Source organism: Populus alba, chromosome 8 (assembly GCF_005239225.2).
Source record: "Populus alba chromosome 8, ASM523922v2, whole genome shotgun sequence".
Classification (NCBI taxonomy): domain Eukaryota; kingdom Viridiplantae; phylum Streptophyta; class Magnoliopsida; order Malpighiales; family Salicaceae; genus Populus; species Populus alba.
The window spans coordinates 9,203,911-9,230,663 of NC_133291.1; the positions used below are offsets into that span (position 1 = coordinate 9,203,911).

The 26,753-nt window shown below is 35.0% G+C and overlaps 2 protein-coding genes and 1 pseudogene across 2 annotated transcripts; all 3 read right to left on the reverse strand.

The window, feature by feature from the left end:
* Positions 1 to 3,215: 3,215 nt before the first annotated feature.
* LOC118055634 (PH, RCC1 and FYVE domains-containing protein 1) lies at positions 3,216 to 9,547 on the reverse strand. The gene is made up of 9 exons (XM_073410903.1): positions 9,539 to 9,547; positions 9,346 to 9,435; positions 9,118 to 9,204; positions 8,913 to 9,011; positions 6,006 to 8,096; positions 5,738 to 5,884; positions 4,564 to 5,033; positions 3,843 to 3,996; positions 3,216 to 3,368 (listed from the first exon to the last, which is right to left on the reverse strand). Exons 1-9 carry the CDS (start codon positions 9,545 to 9,547, stop codon positions 3,366 to 3,368), a joined length of 3,150 nt encoding a protein of 1,049 aa, XP_073267004.1. The 3' UTR covers positions 3,216 to 3,365.
* Positions 9,548 to 12,105: 2,558 nt separating this feature from the next.
* LOC118055628 (uncharacterized) lies at positions 12,106 to 19,842 on the reverse strand. Its single transcript, XM_035067579.2, has 8 exons — positions 19,598 to 19,842; positions 19,382 to 19,477; positions 17,149 to 17,232; positions 16,342 to 16,502; positions 15,083 to 15,200; positions 14,129 to 14,264; positions 13,053 to 13,231; positions 12,106 to 12,500 (listed from the first exon to the last, which is right to left on the reverse strand). Exons 1-8 carry the CDS (start codon positions 19,790 to 19,792, stop codon positions 12,261 to 12,263), a joined length of 1,209 nt encoding a protein of 402 aa, XP_034923470.1. The 5' UTR covers positions 19,793 to 19,842; the 3' UTR covers positions 12,106 to 12,260.
* An 873-nt stretch (positions 19,843 to 20,715) lies between these two features.
* LOC118055629 (probable glutathione S-transferase) lies at positions 20,716 to 22,072 on the reverse strand (annotated as a pseudogene).
* Positions 22,073 to 26,753: the final 4,681 nt, after the last annotated feature.

The window sequence follows — 26,753 nt, forward strand, 5'->3', positions numbered from 1 at the left end:
GTTTTAAGCCATAGATGGCTTTGTGAAGCTTGCAAACATGAGAAGGGAAGTCGTGATCAATGAAGCTTGGGGGCTGATGCATGTAAACATCTTCAGTGAGAGTCCCTTGAAGGAATGCGTTATTCACATCAAGTTGTCGTAGCTTCCATCCAGAACTGGTGGCAATGCTGAGTACCAGCCGGATGGTGGTAGGTTTGATGATCGGACTGAAAGTATCATGGTAGTCAACACCGGGGCGTTGATGAAATCCTTTGGCGACCAAACGGGCTTTGTACCTGTCAATAGAACCGTTAGAGTGTCTTTTAGTGCGAAAAATCCATTTGCAACCAACGATATTTTGACAAGAGTTGGCAGGAATGAGTTGCCAAGTGCCATTGCTAATAAGAGCATTAAATTCTTCTATCATGGCCTGGCGCCATTTGGGATCTTTAAGGGCTTGTGATGAGGTCGTAGGTTCAAGGTCAGAGTGATGGGATAAGGTGGTATGAAGATTTAATTTGTGAAGAGGTCTGTGAATGTTGTTCTTGGCTCGAGTTTGCATGGGATGAGTGGGTTGGATAACAGGATTTAGGCTATCTGCAAGAGGAGGGGAAGGTGGTGACGTGAGGTCATGAGATGTTGGGAGCAGAGACGTTTCAGATGCAGAGGATGAAGTTGAGGAACCTTCAGCTTGGAGATGCTGATGAGGACAAGCTGCAGATGATGATATGAGTGGTGTAGTGACATTGCGGATCAGAATAGGTTGAGGAAACCATGTATTAATAGTGGAGGAGTCAGGACGTGCATCTTGTGAAGAAGTTGATGTGAATAGATAAATGGATTCTACAAACTTGACATGACGTGAAACAAACACTTTGGTAGTGGATGGATCATAGCAGAGATATACACTCTGAGTTAAGGAGTACCCAAAAAATATGCATGGTTTAGAACGAGGTTCTAATTTATTAGAGGTATAGGGGCGAAGCCAGGGGTAACAGAGGCAGCCGAATACTTTCAGTTTGGAGTAATTGGGAGATGAACTAAAGATTTTTTCATTGGGAGAGCAGAGATTTAATGTTGGTGTGGGTATTCTGTTGATTAAGTAAACAGCAGTGGCAAAGGCATGAGGCCAGAACCGTAAAGGAATAGAAGCATGAGCAAGGAGAGTGAGACCAGTTTCCACTATGTGAAGGTGTCTCCTTTCAGAGAAGCCATTGTGTTCTGGTGTGTGAGGAGGAGTAGTGAGGTGAGATATACCATGAAGCACTAGCAGACTAGTGAGTGCAACGTATTCTCCTCCATTGTCTGAATACAAGGTATGAATTTGCTGATTGAAGTGTTTTTCTGTGACAGCTTTGAAGCGAAGGAAGACATCTTTTACTTGTGATTTGTGGGTTAAGGGATACAGCCAGATATATTTTGTAAAATGATCAACAAAGATAACATAATATTTGTAACCACGGAGGACAGAATGGGAGATGTCCATACATCTAAAAAAATAATCTGAAGAGGACGGGTAGAAATAAGAGTGGACATGGAAAAAGAGAGTTTATGGCTTTTATTGCAGTGACATGCATTACAGGAAAATTGTAACGTACGGGAAGATGCTATATCAAGTGCATGTGTAAAGATGACATGTTTTAAAATTGGAAGTGCAGGGTGGCCTAGGCGATGGTGCCAGTTGAACGAGGTGGTTTTGATGCTGGAAAAGGCAATCAGCGGGGTAGATGGTGGCCACTCATATACACCATCTGTAGCTTTACCCTTCAGGAGTATTGTTCTCGTGTAGAGATCCTTAACAAGGAAGAAAAAAGGTAAGAATTCAATGGAAGCATTGTTGGAGATGCAGAATTTAGAAATAGAGATTAAGTTTTTTGTGATGTTGGGCACACAAAGAACATTAGTTAAAGAAAACTCCTGATTGGAGTGCAAGAGAGAGGTAGAACCAGTGTGTGTGATTGGCAGTCCCGTGCCATCACCAATCATAATATCGTCTGGTCCATTGTATGGAGTATAGAGGGAGAGGTTCTTGAGATCCGAGGTGACATGGTGAGATGCACCATTGTCTAGGAGCCAGGTGTTGTTGTGAGGAGCATTGGTTGCATAATGCGCCTTTGGTTGCCAGGGTGGTTTGAGCAGTCCTGAATTGTTATTGGTAAGAGTTGTAACCGGTATGATTTTGTAAGAAGGATAATACTTGGCAGTGTGGCCTTGGATTTTGCAGATTTGACAAAAACCAAGGTATGGTTTCTGTGAGGGGCGAGAGTTGTGAGGGCCAGGTGAGGTAGGATTAGAGAATCGAGAGTTATATGAGTGGGATGGGCGCCAGCCAGTGTGTCTGTCAGGTGGGAAGGCTCGTGGACCAGAGAAGGCACGATTGGCTAGATGTGCAGAGGCAGGAAAATAAGGTTGAGCTATGTGATTGGTATTGTGGATAGATGCTTTAAAATTGAGGAGTTTTTCATGTAGCTCATCAAAAGAGATTGGAGTGTCTCTAGCTTGAACTGCCCTGGCTAGCTCTGTGTATTCAGGACCAAGTCCTTCAAGAATTTTTTCTGAGATGTCTTCACTGTCAACTGGTGCTCCAAGAATGGCAAGCTCATCAGCTCTGGCTTTGATGGTTTGAAGAAATTCAGATATACCCAGAGATCCTTTAGTGAGGTGTTTGAATTGGCTCTTGACTTGTTTGATCCTGCCTCGAGACGGTTTAGCATATGTATTAGCTAATATTGTCCAAGCTTCCTGGGATGTGTGTGCTTGAGCAATAAATGACATGATGGTGAGGGACAGAGAACCAAGGATGGCGTTAAGGAGTAATTGATCTTGTCTAATCCACAGGTGATGTGCTGGATTTGGTGTAGTTGTTCCTTGAAGAAAAGTGGTTGGGCAGGGATGTGATCCATCAATGAAGCCAAATGATCATATCCTATGAAGAGAGTCTGGAATTGAAGCTTTCATGCTAGATAGTTTGTGGAGGTGAGTTTTACTGGTGTTTGGGCTGCGACATTGATGGTAATCAATGTGCTGTGAGAGTCATTTGTGTTAAGAATGGTGGTGTTGACAGGCATTGAAAGTGTGAAGGAAGAAGAAGAGAAGTCTACTGCAGAAAAAAAAATTTAATGCTCTGATACCATAAAGAATAACACACAGTGATATTGATGAAAGCTTAATTTCGTATTCATCATGTTGGTATATATATACACATTGGAATAATAGTATAACAGATTTCCTAATCTTGGGCTAACAAATTTGTTAGCAGAATGAACCACGTGATTGTTACACCTGCTGCATTGCATGGGAGTTGATATTGATAAGCACACTATGCTGCATGTTCTTGGTTGTTACAGCTGCTGCATGTATTGCATGGGCGGTTACATTCCTTGAGCTCACTGTGATATATTTGAATTAGCACAGTGAGCGGCAGTGTATGGTTATTATTACACAACGAAGAATTCATAAAAAACTTTGAAGATCCAACTGAGACGAAAGAATTGTTTGATTATTTGAGATATGTTGACGATATAGATATAGCTCTGCATGTCCATAAAAGCAGGTAAAAAACCAAAGCAAGAAAAAGAATTGAGTATTTCTGCATTCCAATTTCATCTTGTCACATATTGAACTGTAATTTCAGTAAGTAAAATCCCTGCTCTACCATTAAATTTCTGAAGGAAGAAAAAAAAGAAGATCCCTCCTCCAATGCTTTTTTTTTTTTTTTTTTTTATAACAAGGGCACTGACAACTAGAGGATTGTTAATGAAGTGGTTGAAGAGCAACTTCTTGATCCTACGTTCAACTTTCTACTTTGTACCGCGAAAGACTACTTTCTGAAACTATGTTTCTGTTGGTCCTGCCTCATTTACCTCAGTACGAGCCGGAGTAGAGGATGATCCAACCAGGGCCGATGGTCCTCCAACCAGACTGACATTTATTGTCGGTGGACTGTATTTCTTAAGCAGCCTATCTTTGTTTTCTTTCCACCATACTTCCGCTTGCTGCTCCTGAAACCTTCTTTTACTGTTGAAAACAAAGGAGGCAGGTATAAGCAATTGAGACAAGGAAGTGGAAGATATTGAAGCCTTCGTAACAACTGTTTTTTGAGCTCAAGAATGGTTGCTAATTTCACAAATACGAAGGAAACTGGTGATCATAGAGATGCATATGAATTTTAGTTATTCAGAGCATAAAAGATCTTTGATCTGTACCACCAACTTTATTTATTCCGAAGTCTGCATTTCATTACCAGTGATGAGGAGACTAATTTTTCTAATTTTGGCTGAGTTTGTTCATTTAAGCCTGAAATTCCAATTTGCCACCACCGTGGCATGTATAGGCTTTAGAAATCCCGAATACAAGACAAAAACATGAACAATTCATTGGAAACTTACAGTAATGAAATAGTTGGTAATTAGGGTGCAGTTTCAGTTAATGGTAAACCACTGCTGCAAAATATGATAAGTTGCACAACTATTTGATCCATCTCTATATGGTATTTGTTGCTTTACACTGTAAGGATTTGACAACAATGAATATATTTGCAAACTAGTATTATGAAGTTCAATTGGATGAACCATGTTGTCATACCTGAATTTGACTCGCTTGAAGATCTTTACGCCATTGGGACGTAGAATGACAGTTACATAAACCCCAGGTTCAAATTGTTCGATAATTTCTTTTTGTGATTCAGTTCTCTTTATTGAAGCTGTAGGTGTTCTGGACTCGTTTTCTGAGCTTCCTCTAGGTACAGCCTCTGTCAAATGAGAAACAGATGATCTGCTGCTTTCCTCAGGGACACTTCCATCAGTATGAGACATCGCAGTAGCTCTCACAGTATCTGTTTGGCCTTCCATCCTTTTCTCCAGCAAGTTAGAAGAGTCACTGGTCAAAGGACTTGATGCTGATGCATTTTGGTAGTCAGACCCTACGCTTTCTGGCAAGGAAGAACTTTCAGATGCTCTAATTTTTTCCAGGACAGCTTCTATTTTAGAATCAATGGCTTTCAAGGTGTCAGTTTCTCGGCCCTCAGGAGGCAGCTGCTGCATCATCTCCTTCAACTAAATCACAAGAAAGGTAACACGCATGGGGAAATTAGCAAGATCTAAAACATGTACCAACAAACTTGTCATATTAAAGGACTTTGAACGGTAGATAAGTGGCCACACGGTTTGTGGAGAATGAAAAGAAAGAGCTTTTCGTTTTAAGAGAAAATGAGTACGGAAAAGAAAGAGTTCGAACTTGCACAAAAAAGAGCTAAGATGGCTAGAAGTTAAAACATGTCTGGTTATAGTAACTACTGCATGAGTGTGCTAATGATGCAAGAATGTCTTGAGCATCGATACATGACATATTGTCAATCTAGTTCTTATATTTACAGGTGTGTTTTACATAACATTATAGAACAAAACATTTCTTTGTTTATATTAGTTATCACAACTTCTTGTTTCAAATTCTTTTATCTGTTTCTTTCTTCTTTTCATTATCTATTAATTGTAGTTATATAAATCTTCTAAATCAATTTGAAGTGAAGAATTCTTCTCAAAAATAAATAAATAGATAAAAACAGTAAGTAAGGCTGCTTTTCTACACTGAATTCTGCCTGATGTAAGACAAAAAAATATCAGAGCTGGTCACTTAGTTGGGCTTTGGGAGGTTTCCTCTACAAAGTTATTGTTGAATATATATTATAATGTGATCATATTTGCAAGAGTGGAGAGAATTATTTGAATTGGAGTGCAGCATAGAAATAGAGAGAATATACCTCTTTTGTGATGGATTTGGCAAATTCCATGGCTATGTTAGACTTGGAAGATTCTGCTGCTGCCAATTTAGCAGCTTCTTTGGCACGGTTCTCTAGATTATGAATCTCCAATTCTTGGTTATCACACTTTTTCTTCAAAGTTTTAATCTGCAGCCAACAAGGATAATAGAAAAGACGAGTGTTATTCCTTTCTCTATTGAGATTCATGAGATGATCAGCAGACAAAGCATGCAATTAAGAATTACAAATATGATTGTTGAGGCAGTACTTGGTTTTGCATTTTTGTCATGTCTTGCTTGAAAATCTCGTTTGTTTTCTTGAGGCTGTCAATCACACCCCTGGAGAATCCTGGAGAGGCAGAGCGTGGAGGACTTGGTCTCCTCGAGTATGGTGATGAAGGTCTTGAGCTGGCAGCGGGCTGAGAGGAGTTAACAGTCTGCTGAGGCACTATTGGAGGAGCAGGCTTCCATGCATTTTGAAGAGTACTTAGAGAACTTGGAAATGCAACATCTTTTAGCGGTAAAAGTGATGGAACTTGTGAAGCTCGGACTATGGAAGCAGCCTCAGATTGTGCCCCTTGCTTTCCTGACTTGATCTCAAGGTATTTTATAGGTTCTGTTGTGGGAGAGAGTAAAATTCTTGAAAACCTGGGCTCTCCCCTTTCCATCTTTTCCCTTATGTCCATGGAGCGGCGAGGAACAGTAGTTTTCCTATTAATAGCAGAAGTATTTCCAGACTCAGCAGCTTTGAGTTTTGCATAGCAGGAATCACACACACGGTGTGGTTTGCCAGGAGTTGGTGCTAATGCTGCCTTCATTGCTTTTTTGGAACTGCAATTATGGCAGTGCACCAACCCACAATTGTAACAATTGTGCCTCTTTCTAGTAAAACCAAATGCTTGTCGACAACCAGAGCAAACTGATTGGTCAGCTCCAGAAACCCACTTGTGGATGCATATACTGGAAGTAAAATTTGCGCCACATGATATATTCTTGACATGCCTCTCTTTCAGTGCTTCAACCAATGTCGGAAGTTTCCTGTCTTCCATGTCTCCATGTCCCAATTGTCCATTGGCACCTCTCCCCCAAGTGAACACTTCACTTCTTGATGTTAAGACAGCAGTGTGATATGCCCCACAAGAAATTTCTTCAACAAATTCACCAACCAATCTATCTTGTACTAAGCAAGGGATTTTTCCATTAGAGCTTGGATTTCCTAGCTGACCATATGCAGAGCCACCCATGGTAAACACGTGACCTGAGGTAGTGAGGGCAACAGTCATTGTATGTCCACATGCTACCAGTTGGAAGTTGTAGTCGATAAGGGAAGAGACACAGGTGGGAAGCAGATAAATATCCTTGTTTCCATGGCCCAAACGGTGCTTATCACCATCACCCCAAGTGAACAGTTTTCTAGATGAAATGTTTGAGCCAGCTTGGCTCATTACCTCTACGATAGCTGCAGTATGCCATACACCGCAAGCAACTTTTATGGTTTTTAGCCCATTCAACGACTGAAGTTCTTTGGGACTTGAAACACTTTTTCGATCTCCATGGCCCAATGCACCAAACGTTCCATCACCAAATGTAAATAATTTTCCGTTTGAAGTTGCCAAGGCTGAGTGCCACGTTCCACATGCGATGGATAAAACCTGAAGTCCTTCTAAAGGACCTGAAACTCTTTTTGGTATCCAATGGCTAACATCAGTGCCATGACCAAGAAGTCCAGAATTATTGCTCCCATCACCCCAGGTAAATAAGTCACCAGATGTAGATATAGCACATGTATGATACTCGCCACATGCAACATAATCAATATTAGTGACTGCCAAAGACTCAACAAGTTTAGGATGAGTAAAGTGATCTTCAATTCCATGACCAAGTCTCCCCCCAGATTCCTCTCCCCAGGTGAAAACCTCACCTTGCCTTGTCACAAGAGCAACATGACGTACACCACAAGAAATTTGATGAACATCAAGAACTACATTTGATTCTAAGGGCTTAGGAGTAAGCACATCGTTCTTTGTAGGAACTGAGCTCACAGACCCATCAGGAAAAACCCCTTCACTCCATATTTCTCCCCAAATATAAACATCACCTAGGGATTCTATGTCATCTGGACCGGATCCAGCACTCGAACAGCTAGGAGTGCTTGAAACACTAATTCGGAAATCTCCTCCAGTACTTGCTCTTAGTTGCATACTTGATCGTTCTGACACATCTGAGCTTCTCAAATCCAAAGGATTGTCACGAGAACCTAAATCAATAGACACCCTGCCACGAGCAAGACTTGAAGTGAACTCTAGAGTTGCACCAAAAGGACGACCATTTTGATATAACTCACCATCAGTTAGCTGAAACTAAAATATCAAGAAACAAACTTAGGTTTTCTCAGGAATAAACTGTAACAAACATATCATCAAGTTAAGAAACAAGCAAATATATTTTCAGATTCCCCTTAAATGCAGTAGGAACATGTGCTCATTGTCACACATTGTAAGGTTATCATCGAACATAGGTCAACGTGCACATGCAAGATTTGAAATCACTAACCCTGGAACATGTTCAGATTATCATTATGGATATGTAACTTTATGGCTATCACAGTATCCGTTCCTGGTTAATTAGTTCAGAAAAATAATTTAATTGAGGTTTACTATGATTTGTATTTGAAAAAAATTTAATGATGATGGGTGTCATGCAAGTTCTTGGTAGAACTTACCAACTTGTAAGGCGGTAAGCTTGTTAGTAATCAGTAGGTAAGTAGTAAATCCAAATAAGAGGGGCTCTAAGTTCTATCTAGCAGGTGTGGAACCTAGCCTCAGAAACATCCGCTATAGAGCTCTAAAAAGATATGTACTTTAAATAAGCTTAGCATTTTAAAGAGGACTAGAATACTGCTTTATAGTGGAGTTTCCAAGCTATCCTATTTGTTTCAAAATGTTCTACTATGATCTTCTCATAGTTTTATACTCCAAAATCTACCCTTCAATCAATTCCATTGATTTTGGGAGGACTTAACCAATCAAAGATCATTTTAAAAAAAATATTAATTTAGCCCCTGTAAAATCATTGATAATAGCTAAAAGGATTGTCACGGATAATCAGTTTGGTTATTCATGCCAAGGTATCAAAGACAAAAATAACTCTTCACATATGTTGAAATGATAACTCACATCTGAAATATTGCTTCTTGTACGTCTATTATGATTTTTTCCAATCAATGCCTTGAGGCCTGCAAGCCACACCGCTGCCTCAACTTTTTCTTTGCAGATCTATGGATAAAAAGTAAATATGTAATTACTGGATCTGAAATTGTTAGTAGTACAAAGATAAATCAAAATCTGAAAAAAATACAAGTGACAGTTTACTGGCACGGACCAGATCAAGAGATCTTTCACCGTTGTTATATAGAAGTGAAAATGACAAGCAATCCTTTTCAGGGCGCAAGTATCTTCTAAACACGGCCTGTATAAATCAGAACATAGCAAACAATGTCTAGACTTTGACACTTCAAAATAAGAATCTCGATGGTATTATACATAATTGAAGGTTAAATGAATGAAATGGATATCAACATCTAGTTCCCAAAGCAAATGTTCAACTCACAGTTCTCTGTCCAGGGATGATTTTCAATACAGAAGACAATTTCAGGTTCTTTTCTTGTCCATGTGACAGCCAGATCAATGATGTTTCATCCTGTTAATAGCACTAAAATTGAAATCATTTATAACCTTGAGGGTAACGAGAGATGCACCAGAATCATTCTGAGGGTCATTATATAGATATTTGAGCAAGTTACTTTAGCCATGAAATGTGTATCTAAGAAAAAATGCCAAGGTTGCAGGACATTGCAGAAACAAGGGAATAAATAAAGACATGATTTTTTTCTGCAAAAAGTTGATCAAAGCATGCATCTAAGAATAACCAGTTTCGATGATATATGGAAATCCAGATAAACGCTCATTTGTAAACATAAATCCAGTATGTTCATGAAAGATATCATCTTAGATCATACATTAAGTAAGGACGACAGGCCAAGAAGAGGAGGACTGAATCACATTATAAGAGAAGGATCCTCAACTAGGTTAACCTGATAAATACTTACTTTATTGTGAGAACTGTGTAAGCACCCTAACTATTTGCTGAATAGGAAATGTGGTGATGTTGATCATACTCCTTGAAACCAATATTTCATAATGAAAGAAATTTTCTTAAATTGTATCTGTCATTTACTTTCAGTTTTCTAACAACTGTTGCCAATCTATAGTGCTTATAGACATGTCCCTACTTAGGAGAACAAAACTAAATCTTACAGCCTATGTGAAAAGAAAAGTTTCGATAACATATCCAATAGGGGAAAATCGGTTATTACATGATTTCAAATTCTCCAGACAAATTAATTCTGGGGACAACGCAACATCCTGTTCTGTTGTGCCAAAAAGTTCCACAGGACCACAGCAAAAGCTGAAAGACATGTCAGCTAAATGGTAAATAACATACCGGAGAAAGTCTGAAGGCGCGAAACTTGGGTTTCCCTTTCCGGCTGTACTTGATTAATTGAGTGCCTTTTTTCAAAGTAACTAGTGCCTTCAAAATTAAGAGAGTAGAAAAACAAGCATCAAGAAACGAAAAGCTTTGATGAAAATGCAACCAGAAGAAATTCTAAGGTTATAATTTTCTATTTTTCATAAAGATAACACTGCAGCAGTTTATTCCATCTTATCAGTATATTCATCTAGAATTCCTGAAGGGCTACTTCTAAGAGCCAGTTAACCATTTAACTTAAGAAGATTTCCACAGACCACTCAATAAGCTTTGCTCTTGTTTATAGCTTTACTTGTCTACCTTCTAAACTACCTGACCAACACTACAATGAAAATGTTGGATTCACAAGTTTTTCAAATCTCATAACTACAAAATTTAAACACCTTTTTCTCGCTTTATCTTTGTTTACAGGGATATCATCGCCTATTAGCATATTTGGATTCATAATTTCTTAACCTAATATGTATCTTGGTATGTCTTAGGGTTCAACATAATCTTGCATTAACTTGATTGTGCAGAAAAGGCAGGGACATTGCAAGTATAAAAGAAACTGTATTTGCGCGTCCAGTATATGTTAGGGATCCAGGAAAACACCAAGTGCCTGTGAATTGAACCTAATAAACCCAATGAACAGTTTGCTTTAATTTTTTGTTCTTTATTGAACCTCTGGTTTGCCTGCATTTTTATAAACATTGGACAAAAGAAAGCTGCAAGCAACGGAAAGGGTAAAGAACTAACTTGCTCAATGTCACGCTCAGGATTCCCATAATTAACAAGATCTGCCATTCCATCTGAAAGTTCTGCTGAAGAAGAAGCTCAACCGACAACAACTGCATCAGGTGGTGCCGTGGCGACTTCTGTGCCTCAGTCTTCATAGATGCATATGTTTTCTTCTACTTTGGCCTCTCATCAACCTTCCTTTTCTCCTTATTTTTTTTTTTTACCTTCTAAAGATTGCCCAAAACCAAGCGGAAGAATATATATAGAAAAGAAAAGAAAAGGGTGTATATCGGATCACATTCAACGTTTCAAAACGCACAAATCATTAACCCATCTTGAAAATATCACAAGAATATTGACCCACCTTGCAGATTTCAGAGAACATGACCCATGTCTGATTCAGGATGTAAGAATGTGATGTTTCTCTCTTTTTTTCAGTTTTTTCTTTGGGCGAGATGGATTCTGTCAATTGATCATGAAGAAAAATCAGATCAAGAAGCACATCAACGTTTGTTTGTGTGACCGGAGAGAGGGAGGGAGGGAGGGAGGGAGAGGGAGTGGAGGCGAGATAGGAGGGAAGGAAGCAGCGTGTCACATTGTTAAGGTGGTTTTGTAGCTAAAAAGCAATTGGGTCAGATATTGGCGCGCTTCTTTGATTGCCGCCACGTCCCCTGACTGGTTAAACTGCTTTTCAAATGTGCTAATTGATATTTTTCATTTTCATTTTTTTGTATACTATCTTTCATTTTTCTTCATATTTTAAACCATATAAATTAAAATACAATTGTCAATATATATATATATATAGTTTGATAAATGAAGCATGGAATAATAGGTTTTCTTAAAATATTGAAGATTTTTCTGGCCATTGAAGGGAAAAAAAAGAACCCTCGAAGGATTATCATACAAGTAGGTCATGTTTATCAAGTCTTATGGCACATGATTACTCACGAGTGTTCAACACCCGCAAATATTAACCCACGCGAACCAGATACCTGCGAGCTCAGACAGACAACCCGCAAGCTAACATAAACATATTTGTATTTAAGTTAGCACAGTTAAATTCATAAATATTAAACACCTGTTATTGTTCTTAACGTATGGAGAAAAAATGGTAGAAAGCTTCGTTGAGCTAATACTCGATTGTTTCATATCAAGTGTTCTTTTTCCCTGGCCTCGATAAATGCTTGTATAGTGAAATATGACAATATATGTTAATCTTTAAAGATTATAACAGACTCTTAAGGCAACAACAGTTATAGGATGGAAGGATCTTTGTATCTCTTGAAAATAGTTTCAATATCTGCAGTTACTTCAGCTGGCAAAGGTCGCGGGGCCGTCATAATAGCATCGATATCTTCTTTTAGTTGCTCAAGAGAAGTTGCGCCAATGATTGAACTTGTCACAAATGGACGGTCTCGAACGAATCCAAGGGCAAGCTCAACTGGAGTTAGACCATGCTTCTTGGCCAATTCAATATACTGTACGGTTGCTTCCTGAGACACGAGGAACATTGAGCACAAAAACAAACTAGCTGTAATAGATTCAACTTGATGTTCAAAGCAATCAACTAAATGCAGTAAAAAAAGGGATTCCAAAATAGTCATACATCTTAAATATACGATAACCTGCGAGAAATGTTCCTGCTCATGGATTTCTATTTGTGTGTGTGTGTGTTTGATGGCCCTCTGACTTCTAGTGTATATGTGGAAGTACGACATTGTTCAGGATCTTTTTTACCAAGAGCACGAAAAATCTCAAAGAGCAATGCTTTTGTAAACTAGTCTAGTAAAACTAAAAATAAAACAAGATTGTAAAAGACAAAGTCCAACAATTCAACTAGTTCTCCTACACAAAGTGCCACTAATACTTTTTTCTGATTTTTCTGACACAATAGAACTTAGACCACTTAGTTTCTCATAACAGAGATTGCTTCTGCCCTAACAACGGAGTCAACCGTGCTTTCTCTGCATTTGTATATCAATGAGTCCGAAACATGCTCAAAACTGTCCATTGCAATCTATAGAAACATTTAGATTATAGCATACCCTGGAGAGTGAATTTTTGTATCTCTCCATGTAGCCAGGGAAGAGGTTCAGCCTTCCTTTCTTTGCAGCCTCAGAGTTAATATCCAAATACTTCCCACTCAGCATGCCACTACCCAATGGAGAGTAAGCAAGCAAGCCAATGTTGTAATTTTTTGGGTGGCAGACTTCAAGGAGATCAACTGCAATAACCAAGGAGACATAATTACATTGGCCTTCAAACAAGCATCCAAACAAGTACAACTTGTCTATTGCTTTCTCCAAGTAAAACTTAGAATTAATTTATTAGTGGGTGGGAAAACTCCCAATTCTACCAACTTTATTAGTTTATTAAACAAGGGACAGAATAAACACAGCTTGACATGTATTAATTATTTATCAGAATGAAATCAAAGCCAAAAGCAAGGAATTAAAATTTTGAGAACAAATTCAAATTGTGAGGCATTGAACTTCAATCCCAGCATAGCAACATGACATTGTAGCCAGCTACTGAAACAAGATGTGCATATCAGGTTATCTGATAAACAATCAAATACTTTCAGTCTGGAAACATGAAACTTCCTCTTGTAATCACCTGTCCTCTAAACTATTTTTGCTGCTCAAAGCTCAGATTGCATCCCAAGCATTATTGATGAAATTAGAAAAGCATTGGCCTCAACTGCAAAACCGTTAAGGGCTTCTCTAGAAGCTTTGAAGGCATGAAGAAAATCTGGAAAAAAAGTACTACGAGAAACAATTGAGAAAAATTTACTTAACACAGATAGCAGATAAAGGAGTCCAGCGGACATCAATGAGAACTGGTAACCAAGTTCTAGAGCTACAGAGGGCATGATACTAGACATGTGAGGAAGAATTGGGTTCTACGTGTACAAAAATGCCTTGCCCAAGAAAGAGAATTAAGGTGATAAGTAGTAAATAGTGAAATAGAAAAGCTGGAGTGAGATAACAGGATCTTCTATTCTAAAATTTATGTTAGATGCAGCAATGAAAGTGGAAAATAATGGCAGCAGGTGTCAGATCAGAAAGGGCTTCATTTTGGATTTCCACCTGAAATTATATGAAGAACAGAAACCAATTACCTTCAAAACGACACCTAACTAGCAGACTATAGCTGTTTTGGATACTGATGATCTTTGGCAATCCTTCAACTTTGGCTGCATGAACAAACTCCATCACTCCATATGAAGTCTCATTTGAAACACCAATATAGCGTACCTAAATAATTTCAAAGGCATTCATATTCTCAAGCAGTACTAAAATATTGATGTTAAATTCATGCAAGATAAAACAGGGATAAGTCATACAAAGACCTGCCTCCATGTGATTAAGCTAAGTGTTAAGATAGAAAACTCAGAGGTCAGAGCCATCTTCTCTCCCAGGCCAGAAGATTAGTGCTTATAACATGAATTGTTATTCATCAGCAGTGAGTCCTGGATGTGTAGGTGCAGTTTAGACTTTAGAAGGACTGGTAGTAAGTGAGACTCTCTTCCTCTCTATCCATTTTGTTGTTGGTAAAACCCCAACACAAAGATCTTTATCTCCACTTCTGGAACATGTCAATGACTTGTTTCGGAAGCAGTTTACAGATTTTGGAGGAGGCAAGCAGTGGAGGTGTGCTATGTCTCCACTTGTTTGGATCATCAAGATGGAGCAGAAGTCCAGATTCTTTAAAAATTGCCTCACTTCACAAAATTTTTATAAGTTAGGAAGGATAGTTTTCTTAACTTTGTTGTGGGATGCTGCAGGATAGTTTTCTTCGAGGAGTGTCTTCAACTGATAATCAGTTTGAGTGATTTCTTTTATACTAGCTGAACATGTGATCTCTTCCCTTTCTATTATTTCAGAATGCAGTTCAAGATTTCTTTCATTTATAGTGTTCCTTGAATGTCTGGTGCACTCATCATTTATAAATTCACCGTATTACATCAAGAAAAGAGTATAAATTCACCATATTATCCAAAAAACAGTGCCATAATATATGTATTTAACACATAAGGGAGATACAAGTCGTTAAAAGTATAGCAACCAGTTACCTTTCCTTCATCAATCAGGTCTTGAAAGGCCTTCAGTTGCTCCACAAATGGCAAACTTGGTCTCCATTTTGAATAATCATACAAAAACTCACCGAACACTGCTACATAGCGATCAGGCCTGTATTGAAGTCAAACCACAACTCATTTGATGAGAGTTTTCCTTTCGTATATAGCTTTTATTCTGAATGAAAACTGGCAAGTATAATAAGAAATTCCTTAGTGATATGACAGGACAAACAGTTGAGACATCAGGGAGGGAAAGTAAAGAGAGAAGAAAAAATTAGTAGGGTCAACTGTTTGTCCTGTTATAAAACTTTACAGCATAATGATCCCAACACAACAAAAAGGTTTCCAACAATATAGGAAAAATATGACTTTACACTTGGGATCATTAAGAATCTTGATCAAAGCCATTTTATACCTGATTTTTCCTTGATATTTAAATGCACTAGCTTTTGGTACTCTTCTACTTGTCCTTGGCATTTAAATGCACTAGCTCTTGGCCAAGCAAAAATGCTCATACAATGTCATGTTGCGGATCCTTTTAGATGGTACTCCTCTATGTGTCCTTGTTATTTAAATGCACCAGCTTTTGGCTTCTATTGCATTATGAATCTTTTGAAATAAAGAAACTATAACATAAGAGGATCAGTGACTCGGTTTCTGTAGGGACGCCCAGATCCTAATTTCTTTATTAAGACAAAGTACAACCTCTTCAGTGATATAAGCAGAGCAAAATCTGTTGCCATAAGTTCTCTTGATGTATTCATAGAAGATGTGATCATATAGGAGTACCATATCCGGTGGTTTCATACTATCATTAATCAGCAGCATATAGGAAGTTGAAATTTAAATGATTGACTAGCCAATATGATAAATATGTAACAAGTAACTAAAAACTAAGGCCTAGTCTGCCTAGAGAACCTAACTGGCTGTCCCAGTTCTATTGGGATTTCAATACATGGTGTGTGAGACTCCAGGTAGCTGGAAACCAAAAATATTCCTGGTTCAGTAGTTAAGTATCCCACAATATATATCCTAGGACAGTTAAAGATCTTGTGAAAATGTAATCAGCATATGTTTATATTCTAAGCAAATTAATCATGTATTCTTAAATCAAAGTAATTGCAAATCTTCTTTTGGGGTCAAAACAACAAGTTCAATCATATAAATTACCTCCAGTCATAGGAAATCTGAACTTCAGATGCTAGGGAGTAAATCATTAAAACGAAAAAAAAAAAAAAAACACGCAAAGTTACCAGTGGATTTGCAACAGGTCAATGTAATCAGTGCCAAGGCGCTTGAGGCTTTTCTCCACACTCTCTTTAATATTAGCAGCATCAACCCGCACAACCTTAGCATTGCCACGAAGATAACTTAACCTCTCCGAATACCCACATACTTTTGTAGCCAAAATAACCTATGCATAATGAAAGATAACCATATATCATTGATCTGAAAGTACTAAGAAATTAGGTACTTAAGCTTGAGTCAACCAAGTGTTGACCAGGAAAGATGTGTGGTGAAGAAAAAACTAAAGTTACTGATGATATTATCTTTACATTCGGTGATTAATCAAACCCGGACATACAAATCCATGAATTTATCCACAGCTCCAGATTCTACCACCGCAAAAACAAAAATCACTCATTAATCAAAAGGAATCAAATTAACACGAGACATGATCACAAATCAAATTAGCAACCCTGGAGTAAATGTTCAGCATAAATTAAGACCATGGATCTGCTTCGAACTTTTAACTGCAAATATTGTATCCACTTTATCTACCATTATCAGTTACCATTGACATTGAATGTAGCACACAAAAAACATGCACCATTAGAAGCCTGGACATATACTGAAAATTAACTGCTGCCACTAGCTAAGAAGTAAGCACGGCAATTCAAGCAAAGGATTAGGAAAGAATCACATGCTTTGATCAATTGAAGTACTTAATGAGATTGAAGAAACTGGAATTCGAAAGAACATTTAAAATCTTGATCAGGGGTGCCTATTGTGAACTCTAAAAAGGAAACATTGGCAAGTAATGTGTCTTAACAAAGTACCTTGTCTCGGGGTTGAGACTTCAACCAGTTACCAACATAGAGATCTGTTCTTCCTTGTGTCTCCTTCTTCACTGGAACAGGATACTGCAAGAAAAAATGTATGCATCTAGTTCAAATGATATATAAAACCATAAAAAAACAGATCAGATAACACTAAGCTCCAGAAACTAGAGACAAGTAACTTCAAAACAAAGACCTTATAATCTTACATGCAGAAAAGGTTGAGTCTAGGGGCTTGCTAGAGATGCTCCTATTAAACTTTGGGTTTGTATCTGGCAAAGGCCACTCTCATTTTAGTATTTGTTTTTACACTTGTATGAGCATCCGTCTTTCAGAAAAAAACATGAGAAATCTTTCAAGTAAAAGGAACTGCATGCAAAGAAGAATTGACAAAAAAAACTTTTATCCTTGGCACTTGATGATTCATTAGAATACTATGTCCTGCCTTAACAAAACAAAGCCTTGAAATTGGATTAGAAAGAGAACAGCAATTTCTTTACTTTTTCCCCTTTGTAACCGCATTCACAATGAAAACACATTTAAGATCTTTCCTAAGGGTTGAAGCTCATGATGTTGAGATCTGCAAAGTTTTACGCGCCTAGGGAAAAATTCACATGGACATTTGTTATGTCTAATTTAGATGCACATGCGAATAGGATTTAGATGCCATCAAATGAGGACAAGACAATACCCATAAGTTTAAATGAAACATGATTATCATGCTTGCGCATGGTCAAAGCGACATCCATCCAAGTTGTACAACAAAAGAAGAAATCTACTTTTCCAACCCAATCTCAAGGCTTCATATTGTAAGATGGACAATTTATTTTACTGAATTATCAAGTGCAAAGGATCAAAAGTCGGATTTCATTTAGAGAGCCTGGTCAAGGTAAGTATGAACCTTATGATGAGTTTGTTTATTAAACTTGATCAAATGCATCCGGTATATTTATTATAAATTCCTCTTTGCTTGGAGTTTGTTTCGCTTGGCAGATTTTACATTCTTATTAAAGACAATTAGAAGATTTTGGTCTGCAGCCTCCACTGGACTAAATCTTTTGTGCATATTGAGAGTCTGGGGTCAAATTCAGAAGTATAACTCCACTAATTTTGAAACATCACTAACGCCATATACCATTGAAAAGGTATGTCTAAATTCCAGTGCTTCAAACAAGTGCACTCATCATAGTTTTCTAGAGGATTTATGAGTAGTTTCCTATCAAGTTGTCAAAGCTTATTACACAATCTGAGAAGACTATTTTAAATTGTCTAATTCAGGGATTCTATTTTTCTACTGGATTTATCACGATTACAAAGCCTTCCTTCTATTTGTTTCAGTTCCCTTAAAGCTAGTACTCTTAATCTTGACAAAGAGTTAAACTTTATCATACTTGAAAGGTTGTAACAACCTAGTTTATATAAACTAAGATCTATCGCTAGTAGAGAGCAATCTTTGTGTTTGAAAGAAAAAAGATTAGCATGTTCATTTACTGATCAGAATGGAGTTATCCTCCGACTAAATTAAATATGTATGGAGCAATCTTTGTTTGCATTGAGTGGCATTTACCATTAGTGACATTGAGTTGACTTCCACTGCTCCCAGTTAAGTAGCATGCTGTGATTTCATCTTTTCAATCTCCTCTTTCTCTATTTCATATGCAGGCCTTAAAAACGAGTCCACATCAAACCTATTTCAATGTTTCTTTCCCCATTATATGGAGTCAATTCTTAAATCTCGAAGATTCCATCAACTAAAAACACTAAGTGGTAGCACCTAGTTCTAGAACAATTCATTTACCAAAAGTGTCCAGAAGCCCCCATCTCTCTAAGAACTGATTTAATTTTAAATGGATGATGAATTACTTAAGAACCGGAAACTTAACTTTTCTTTTACCAACAAATTACGAAAGGGGTACTTAACTTTTCTCTAAGAAAATGAGTATACAGAAGCACCTAATAAGTAGATAAAGGAACTTCACTCTCTGAGCTATTTCTCTTCATGGGTAAAGCAAAGCTCAAATTCATCACACGGTTAGGTCCACCTCCCTTATAAGTGGGAATAAAGAAAGGGAGCCTGGAAAATCCTGTCTTCCATAGTTTTATACAAAAAAAAGAGAAACAAACAAACAAATTATTACGCAATACAAAAGATTACAAAGCAGAAATTTGTTGGAGAGACCCAGTCAAGAATGTCCATAAGTGCGAAGGTAACAAAGTTAAGCAAAGGACTTACTGCTTCTGAAGTGTCAAAAATATTGATTCCATGGTCAAATGCATAGCTAAGCATTTCATGAGCTTCTTTCTCTGTGTTCTGTTCCCCAAATGTCATCTGAAACAACATTGCAGGAAAAAAAATGAAGAAAACAGGCAAACTCATTTACCATTGCTTCATTACAAACTTCAAACGAAAATGAAAAACAAGATGTGGCGAGAAAACAAATGTTCTTACAGTTCCCATAGTGATTTCGCTGATTTCAAGATCAGAGTCTCCAAGTTTCCTGTACTGTAAGGCGTTGGTATTCTTCTTCTCTGCGAGCGTAGCAGTGATGGGTGGTCTAAGCCTTGTTTTATTATTCGGTGCATGGCGAGTGCTTTTGTAGAGAAATGCAGGGATTGTTGAGAAGGTGCTGGAGGAGAAAGCCATTGTTTCTTTCTTCAAGCAAATAAGTGGCTCTTCTTTTGCCTTGTCGCTCCTTCCCTTATCAACGCAACCGGGGATAACCTCTTATTAGTCCCCAACAAATACACCAATTTTTATTTAGGTCTCTAACTTTGTTTACATCAATTTGACCCTTAAGTATCATAAATTCCCAATAAGTTCTCCATCCAAATCCATCAATGTTTCTCATCTAATCTGCGCAATTTATGCAATAAAAATTCGTGATTTTTAATCAAAATTAGTAAAATTTTATGTCAAATGTTTGCAATAATTGTATACATAAGAACTTGATTGATGATTATAAAGACCTAATTGATAAGAAAATAGGTTGGGATTTAATTGAGAAATAGTTAATAAAATACGAACTAATCTGAAGTTACATCGTTATTTTTTTTTACCTAAACATTTGACACTATTTAAATAATCTAGACTCGTTCACTCGACTAACTTATAACCCGATTTATTTAGGGTCTAGATCAATTTAGAACTTTAGGTTGAAAAAAAAAAAAAAAAACTATGAAATCCAGTTAAAAACAGGATCAATGTACAATTTTGTTGACCCAGAGTAAAACAAGATCAAAACTCAACCTTAACCCATTGATTTAAAAAAAAAATTAATAAAAAAAAGTTGTTTTGATTTGTTTGTAAAAAAATTGAATTAACTGAGATTACTCCTTCTGATGCATGACTTAAACTTTACCTTTAATAAATCCTTGATAACTATGTTAATAAGAAAAAAAGAAGGTAAGGTTGTTTAAAAAGAAGAGAGCCAAGAGTTCGATTACTAAAATTTCATTTATTTCATTATTGGAAAAATTACGTAAAACGTAACTTGTCTCTGAAAATATGGAGGAAAAAAAAGAAGAAACTTTTCTCATATATAGCATTATGCAATTTATATTACATAATCACCAATTAGTTTGTAGTTCAAGTGGCTCCCAAGTTCCCTTCTCTTGATGTCTCATATTCGACATGTACAGCCAATGACCATCAAGTCCAAAATCACCCGCGAGGCCTAGAAGCTAGCTCTTTGCTTCGATTCTGGAAATAAATGATCATCCTGTCTCGAGGAGGTAAATTTTCCTTGATCACAGGATGCTCGAGAAAATTCTTAATCCTTCAAGTTAGCGCCGAAAATTGGAGTGGATCTATATCTTTATGAAATTAACCTTAGTTTTAAGACCCGGTTCATTTCAAGATCTTGATTTCAAGTTTTAACTACGTAACTAGTTCAAAATTTATTTATTTTAAATCAAAATAATATTTATTTTAGTAAAAAAATAATTAATAAATTTGCAATCGGGTATTACAGGGTCGTCGGGTCAATCCAAGTTTTTTTTTCTTGTTTTTTTCTTCAATACGACTTAATTCTAGCTTCGGATTGACCCGTCGGACCAGGTCTGATTTCAAAATCATGACCCAACTTCTTCCCAAACTGGAAGCCAGTAAGACATCCATCCTCGAGCAATGTCCAAGTAGCCGATGCTCTCTCCTCCGAAGAATTGCTTCCCTTCTAGCTCTCCCTCTTATCTTTTCTATGGCGTCAACGGTTAGTTTTGCTGCCTTTTCCTTTTCCTCTCCTAGAGAGCACATTGCATTCCATGCAGCATACAAAATCTTCAAAAAGAATAGGAAAGTTAAATGGCGTCATAAATTCCAAGCCTATATTAAAATATTCGCACATTGACATTGTGTCTACAAGGATAAATCGACGAAAAGTCATGGAGATATAAATCATAAACTATATTATTTTTTTATTTTGTAATAAATATAGTTATGTATTGCCCAATTCTGATCATGTCTATATATATAATAACGTCAATCAAAATTATTATTTTCTTACATAAATTAAGTAAGCACGAACCCCTCCTATTAGCTCTAATATATTCAAATAATTTAATAAGATTTTCTCGATACTAATCTTAAAGCCTGAACTCAATGTAAAACATATTTTTTTCAAACACTTATAACCCTTCAAGATTCCTAGCTCAAAAAAGAAAAGAAAAGATGAGAGTATCTATAAATTTTCTCTCACTTCACTTTTATTATTTTTAATTGAATTTTCTCGCAATAAAGTCCTACAAAAAGGAAAGTTAGAAAAAAACTAAGTGAAATACTTACGTGCTCCACTTAAATTAAAAATCAAGCAATAAACAAAGTAAGAGAATGGTAAGCAATAATCACCTTCTCTTCAGCAAATTTAGTCCAAAAGCATATCATGGCTCTTTCGTGAGGATCTTGAGGCATCAGGGACATTGTTTCCATTATTCGGGAGTGTTTAGAATACCCGGACAAACTGTGTTTTAAAATTATTATTTTTTAATTAAAATAAAAATTATTTTTATGTTTTAAATTATTTTAATGTGCTTATATTAAAAATAATTTTGATAAAAATTAAAAAAATAATTTAAATCATTATTACTACCACAATCTCATCTTTTTATATATATATATATATATATATATATATATATATTAAAGAACTCTAAAAGGCGTGGGAAAGCACTGTAGCCTCCCACGCCTTTTAATGATACTTAATATAAATAATAATAATTATTATTATTATATATAATAATTATTATTATAATTATAATTATATTATTATATTATAATATTTTTTTTCCTTCTTCTGTAGCAATTTTTTTTTTTGCGTTTTTGTTTTTTTTTTTTTCTGCTTTTGTTTTTTTTTGTACCTTTTTTTTCTGTTTTTTTTTTCGCTTTTGTTTTTTTTTCTGGAGCTTTTTTTTTTTCCCACTTTTGTTCTTCTTCATTTTTTTTACATGTTTTTTTTTCTTCTTTTTTTTTACCGCAGAATTGACTTTTTTTTAATTTTTTTTTCAAAAATTATCTTTACTAATTTTTTTAAATATTGAGCTGGTTGAAATTTTAACTATGTAGCTTTTTTTTTTAAAACATTGTGAATTGATATAATGTTCTCATATATTGTTTTTTTTTTCTTTTTATGATTTATTTATTCTTTTTTTTTTTTCAAAATGGTCTTTGTAGATTTTATTTTTTTTATATTAAGTTGGTTGAGAATTTAGCTTTGTAGTTTTTTTTTTTTTAAAAAAAAAAAAAAACAATATGGATTGCTACAGTGTTTCCCCCTACATGGTTTTTTATTTTGCTGCAGTGTTTCCCCACGTTTTTTAAAAAAAAATTATCTTTATCGAATTTATTTTTTTCAATATTGAGCTAGCTGATAATATAGCTTTAGCTTTCCTCACATGTTTTTTTTTTTATTTTTTTTATTTCTTTTTTTTTTTTTCCAAAATTGTCATTTTTTTACATATATATTTTTTTTATATAATTATTTTTGTTGATTTTTTTTTTTTTGGCTATTGAGCTGGTTGAAATTTTAGTTTTTTTTGGTTTTTTTCTTTAAAAACACTGTAACTTTCCCCGCGTGTTTTTTCTCTCGCTTTTTGTTTCGTTTTTTTTACATGTTTTTTTTTTCTTTTTTTTTACCCAAAATTGACTTTTTTAAAAAAAAATAGTCTTTTGTCAGTTTTTTTTTTTTTTTTTATATTGAGCTGGTTGAGAACTTATCTTTGTAGCATTTTTCCAAAAAAAAAAAACACTATGAATTGCTACAGTGTTTCCCTTACATGATTTTTGTTTGTCTGCAGTGTTTCCACCGCATGTTTTTTTTTTTTAAATTATCTTTTTCTAATTTATTTTTTTTAATATTGAGTTGATTGAGAATTTAGCTTTAACTTTAGCTTTCCCCATGTTTTTTTTTTCCCAAAATTGTCTTTCTTCTTTATATTTTTTTTTCATAATTATTTTTGTTGATTTATTTTTTTTACAATTGAGCTGATTGATAATTTAGTTTTTTTTTAATTTTTTTTCTTTAAAACACTAGATTGCTGCAGTGTTTCTCTACATGGTTTTTTATTAAATATTTTTTTTTTCAGAATTATCTTTGTCGATTTTATTTTTTTTTATATTTAAGCTGATTGAGAATTTAGCTTTGTAGTTATTTTAAAAACACTGTAAGATTACTACAGTGTTTTCGCACATGATTTTTTGCCTTGCTACAGTGTTTCCCCCACATGTTTTTTTGTCGATGTTTTTTTTTTCAAATATGTTTTTTGTCAAATTTATTTTTTTCATACTGAACTGGCTAACAATTTAGCTTTTTTTCCTTAAAACATCGTTGATTGCTACAGGTATTTTCCCATATGTTTTTTTTTTAAATGGTCTTTGTCTTTTTTATTGTTTTTGATATTGAGCTGGTTTAAAAATTACAATTGTAGATTTTCTCATGAAAACACTATAGATTGTTATAAGTGTTTCCATGGATGTTTTTTTTTTTCCTTTCGTTTTTTTTATATTTGTAAAAATTATCTATTTATCTTTATTGATTTTTTTTTTAATATTTGAGCTGATTGAGAATTATAGTTGTATATTTCCTCACAAAACACTATAGATTGCTACAGTGTTTTCTTAAATGATTTTAATATTTAGCTGATTGAAAATTTAGCTTTAACTTTCCCCACATGTTTTTTTTTTCCATTTTTTTATTTTATTTTTTTTTGCTTTTTTTTCCTTCCAAAATTGTCATCTTCTTTTTTTTTTTATTTTTTGTTGTTTTTTTTTAATTGTTTTTTTTGTCGATTTTTTTTTTTTTTTAATATTTGAGCTGGTTTGAGAATATAGCTTTGTAGTTTTTTCCTTTAAAAATATTGTGGATTGTAACATTTTTTTATATGATTTTTTTTCACAAATCCACAATAATACACACAAGCATGTCCCCCAAGCCCGCGGCATCGCGCGGGCATGTCACGCCTTTTACTAATATATTTACTTATTAATATATTAATATATTATAGTTATTATATATATAATTATAATTATAAAATATAATTACATTGTATTATATTATATTATATATACTATTTTTTTTCCTTTTAATTTTTTTTAATGAATTTTTTTTGTTTTGATTTAATTTGTTAATGTTAATTTTTTTTATTTAGTTATCAGATTTTCATGATACGGATCTCGGATTTGATGGGTTAGCCTGATTTGACAAATTATTTTTTTTCATTTAGTTTAGTTTGTTAAAGTTAATTTTTCTTTCTATTTAATTATCAGACTTTCATACTTTCATGACACGCCTGTCCTGGGCTTGACGGGTTTAACTTGGTTTTGATGGGTTAAACCAAGTTAATTATGCGGTAAACCCGTCATTTGTTTTTTCTATTTAGTTTATCAAACTTTCATGATGTGAATCTCAAGTTTTACGGGATAACCTGGTTTAAAGGGTTAACCCAATTAATTCAAATTGTTTTCTTTTTCTTCATTAGTTTTTTCATTTTTGTTGATTTTTTTTCTTTGTTTTTTTTTAAATCAATTTATTTAATTATCACACTTTTATGACACGACCTTATATCTAGACCCACATCCAATATTCTTGGGTCCGGTGTTTGTAGCCAGACTCACTTAAACTTGGGTCATGCAAGTTTAAATCCATTTATTATTAATATTATAAATATTACTCTTAAAGTCAGACGTTGCAACCAAACCCAAATTTTTTGGGTATAAACTTTACAGAAAAAACCCAAGATTTTTAAATTTTTATTTGTTTTAATATTTTTTATGCAAAAAAAAATGACCCGCGGCATCGCGCGGGTCAAGTGTCTAGTATATATATATAGATCGTAGTTGTTTTCTCTTTAACACCACCAACGCGAGGGCCCTAGAAATCAAAGGGGAGAAAAATATCGATAACTTTATTGGGCTCACGGGAAGATTCCGAGAGATTTTGTGGTTTTCTTGGGACCTCTCTTTTTTCTCGTGTTTCTTCGTTTAGGTGGGCGTCCCGCCGAGCAACGAATATTCTATATTCTATTCGTTCTTGGGCATTTATTTTATATATGTGTGTGTGTGTGTGTTCAAACTGTCTTATTTTATAAAGATAGTTTATGTGATATGTATATTTGTCGTTGAAACTCAATTGTTAGTCTAATAAAATGAAAAAAAATGGATTAAGAGAAAAAACTTGGCATAATTAATTTAATTTGTCAAATAAGTGATTCAGTGGGAGGCAAATTTAATTAGCCAGCACGAAGTCTCTAAGCCTCAAACTTACCCACTCAAGAAGATAGTAATGGTTATTTATTGTAGTAATATTTTTTAAAGTGATTGTTGTTTAAAAATATATAAAAAAAACTATTTTTATTTTTTTAAAATTTATTTTTGATATTAACCATTAAAATAATATATAAAAAACATAATTTTTTTTTTAATAATTTTCAATAATAAAACACTCAAATCCAAGTCACTAGTTAAATGCAGTGGGACAGCCTAACACAACTTGTCATCAATGTGAAAAAACTATTGACAACGGCTCATTTCTACGAATATAGTGTATAACACAAAAAATGTGTCGGTAAGCAATGGATAGCTAAGGGTGTATTTGCATCCTATTTCTCTAAACATTTTTAATTTTATTTTTTGAAATTTTATTTTTATGCTTTCAGATTATTTTGATGTATTGATATTAAAATAATTTTTTTTATTTTAATATACTTTTAAATAAAAATAATTTTAAATAATAATCTCTAATCACAATTCTAAATAGACCCGAGAGCATGCAAAAGAAATCATACTGTTAAGAGCACCCTGTTTGTGAATTTCTGTTATGATACGACCTCGTTTTAGGGTCTAAATTTGTTTCCTGAAGAGTCCTAGAAGCTGGAAAAGCAAGCTAGGGAAGATAATGGCCATTTGCCTTTCCCTAGCAAAAAATTATTAAAATTAAAAGGAAAAGGTGAGCTTACAATTCTTTACAAGCTGGGAAAAGAAATAGGCGTGCGTTGCGTCTTGCCATACCCTCGCAAATTGTAACTAGAAATGAAGTCCTCGCATGGCTGGGCCATCTCTAGCAAAGCATGTTAGCGGTCATTTCGAATATCGAACAGAAATTGCAACTTTATTATTC

What these genes read in the sequence shown, in the direction of transcription:
- LOC118055634 (XM_073410903.1), bottom strand. An exon ending in CCAAATCCATCACAAAAGAG is followed by an intron (nt 5,034 to 5,737) that starts GTATATTCTCTC and finishes CTTGTGATTTAG; the next exon opens with TTGAAGGAGATGATGCAGCA. An exon ending in TTCAAGCGAGTCAAATTCAG is followed by an intron (nt 3,997 to 4,563) that starts GTATGACAACAT and finishes TGTTTTCAACAG; the next exon opens with TAAAAGAAGGTTTCAGGAGC.
- LOC118055628 (XM_035067579.2), bottom strand. Translation starts at nt 19,792, where the DNA reads ATGGCTTTCTCCTCCAGCACCTTCTCAACAATCCCTGCATTTCTCTAC. An exon ending in GCGAAATCACTATGGGAACT is followed by an intron (nt 19,478 to 19,597) that starts GTAAGAACATTT and finishes ATGTTGTTTCAG; the next exon opens with ATGACATTTGGGGAACAGAA. An exon ending in TTTTTGACACTTCAGAAGCA is followed by an intron (nt 17,233 to 19,381) that starts GTAAGTCCTTTG and finishes TTTTTCTTGCAG; the next exon opens with TATCCTGTTCCAGTGAAGAA.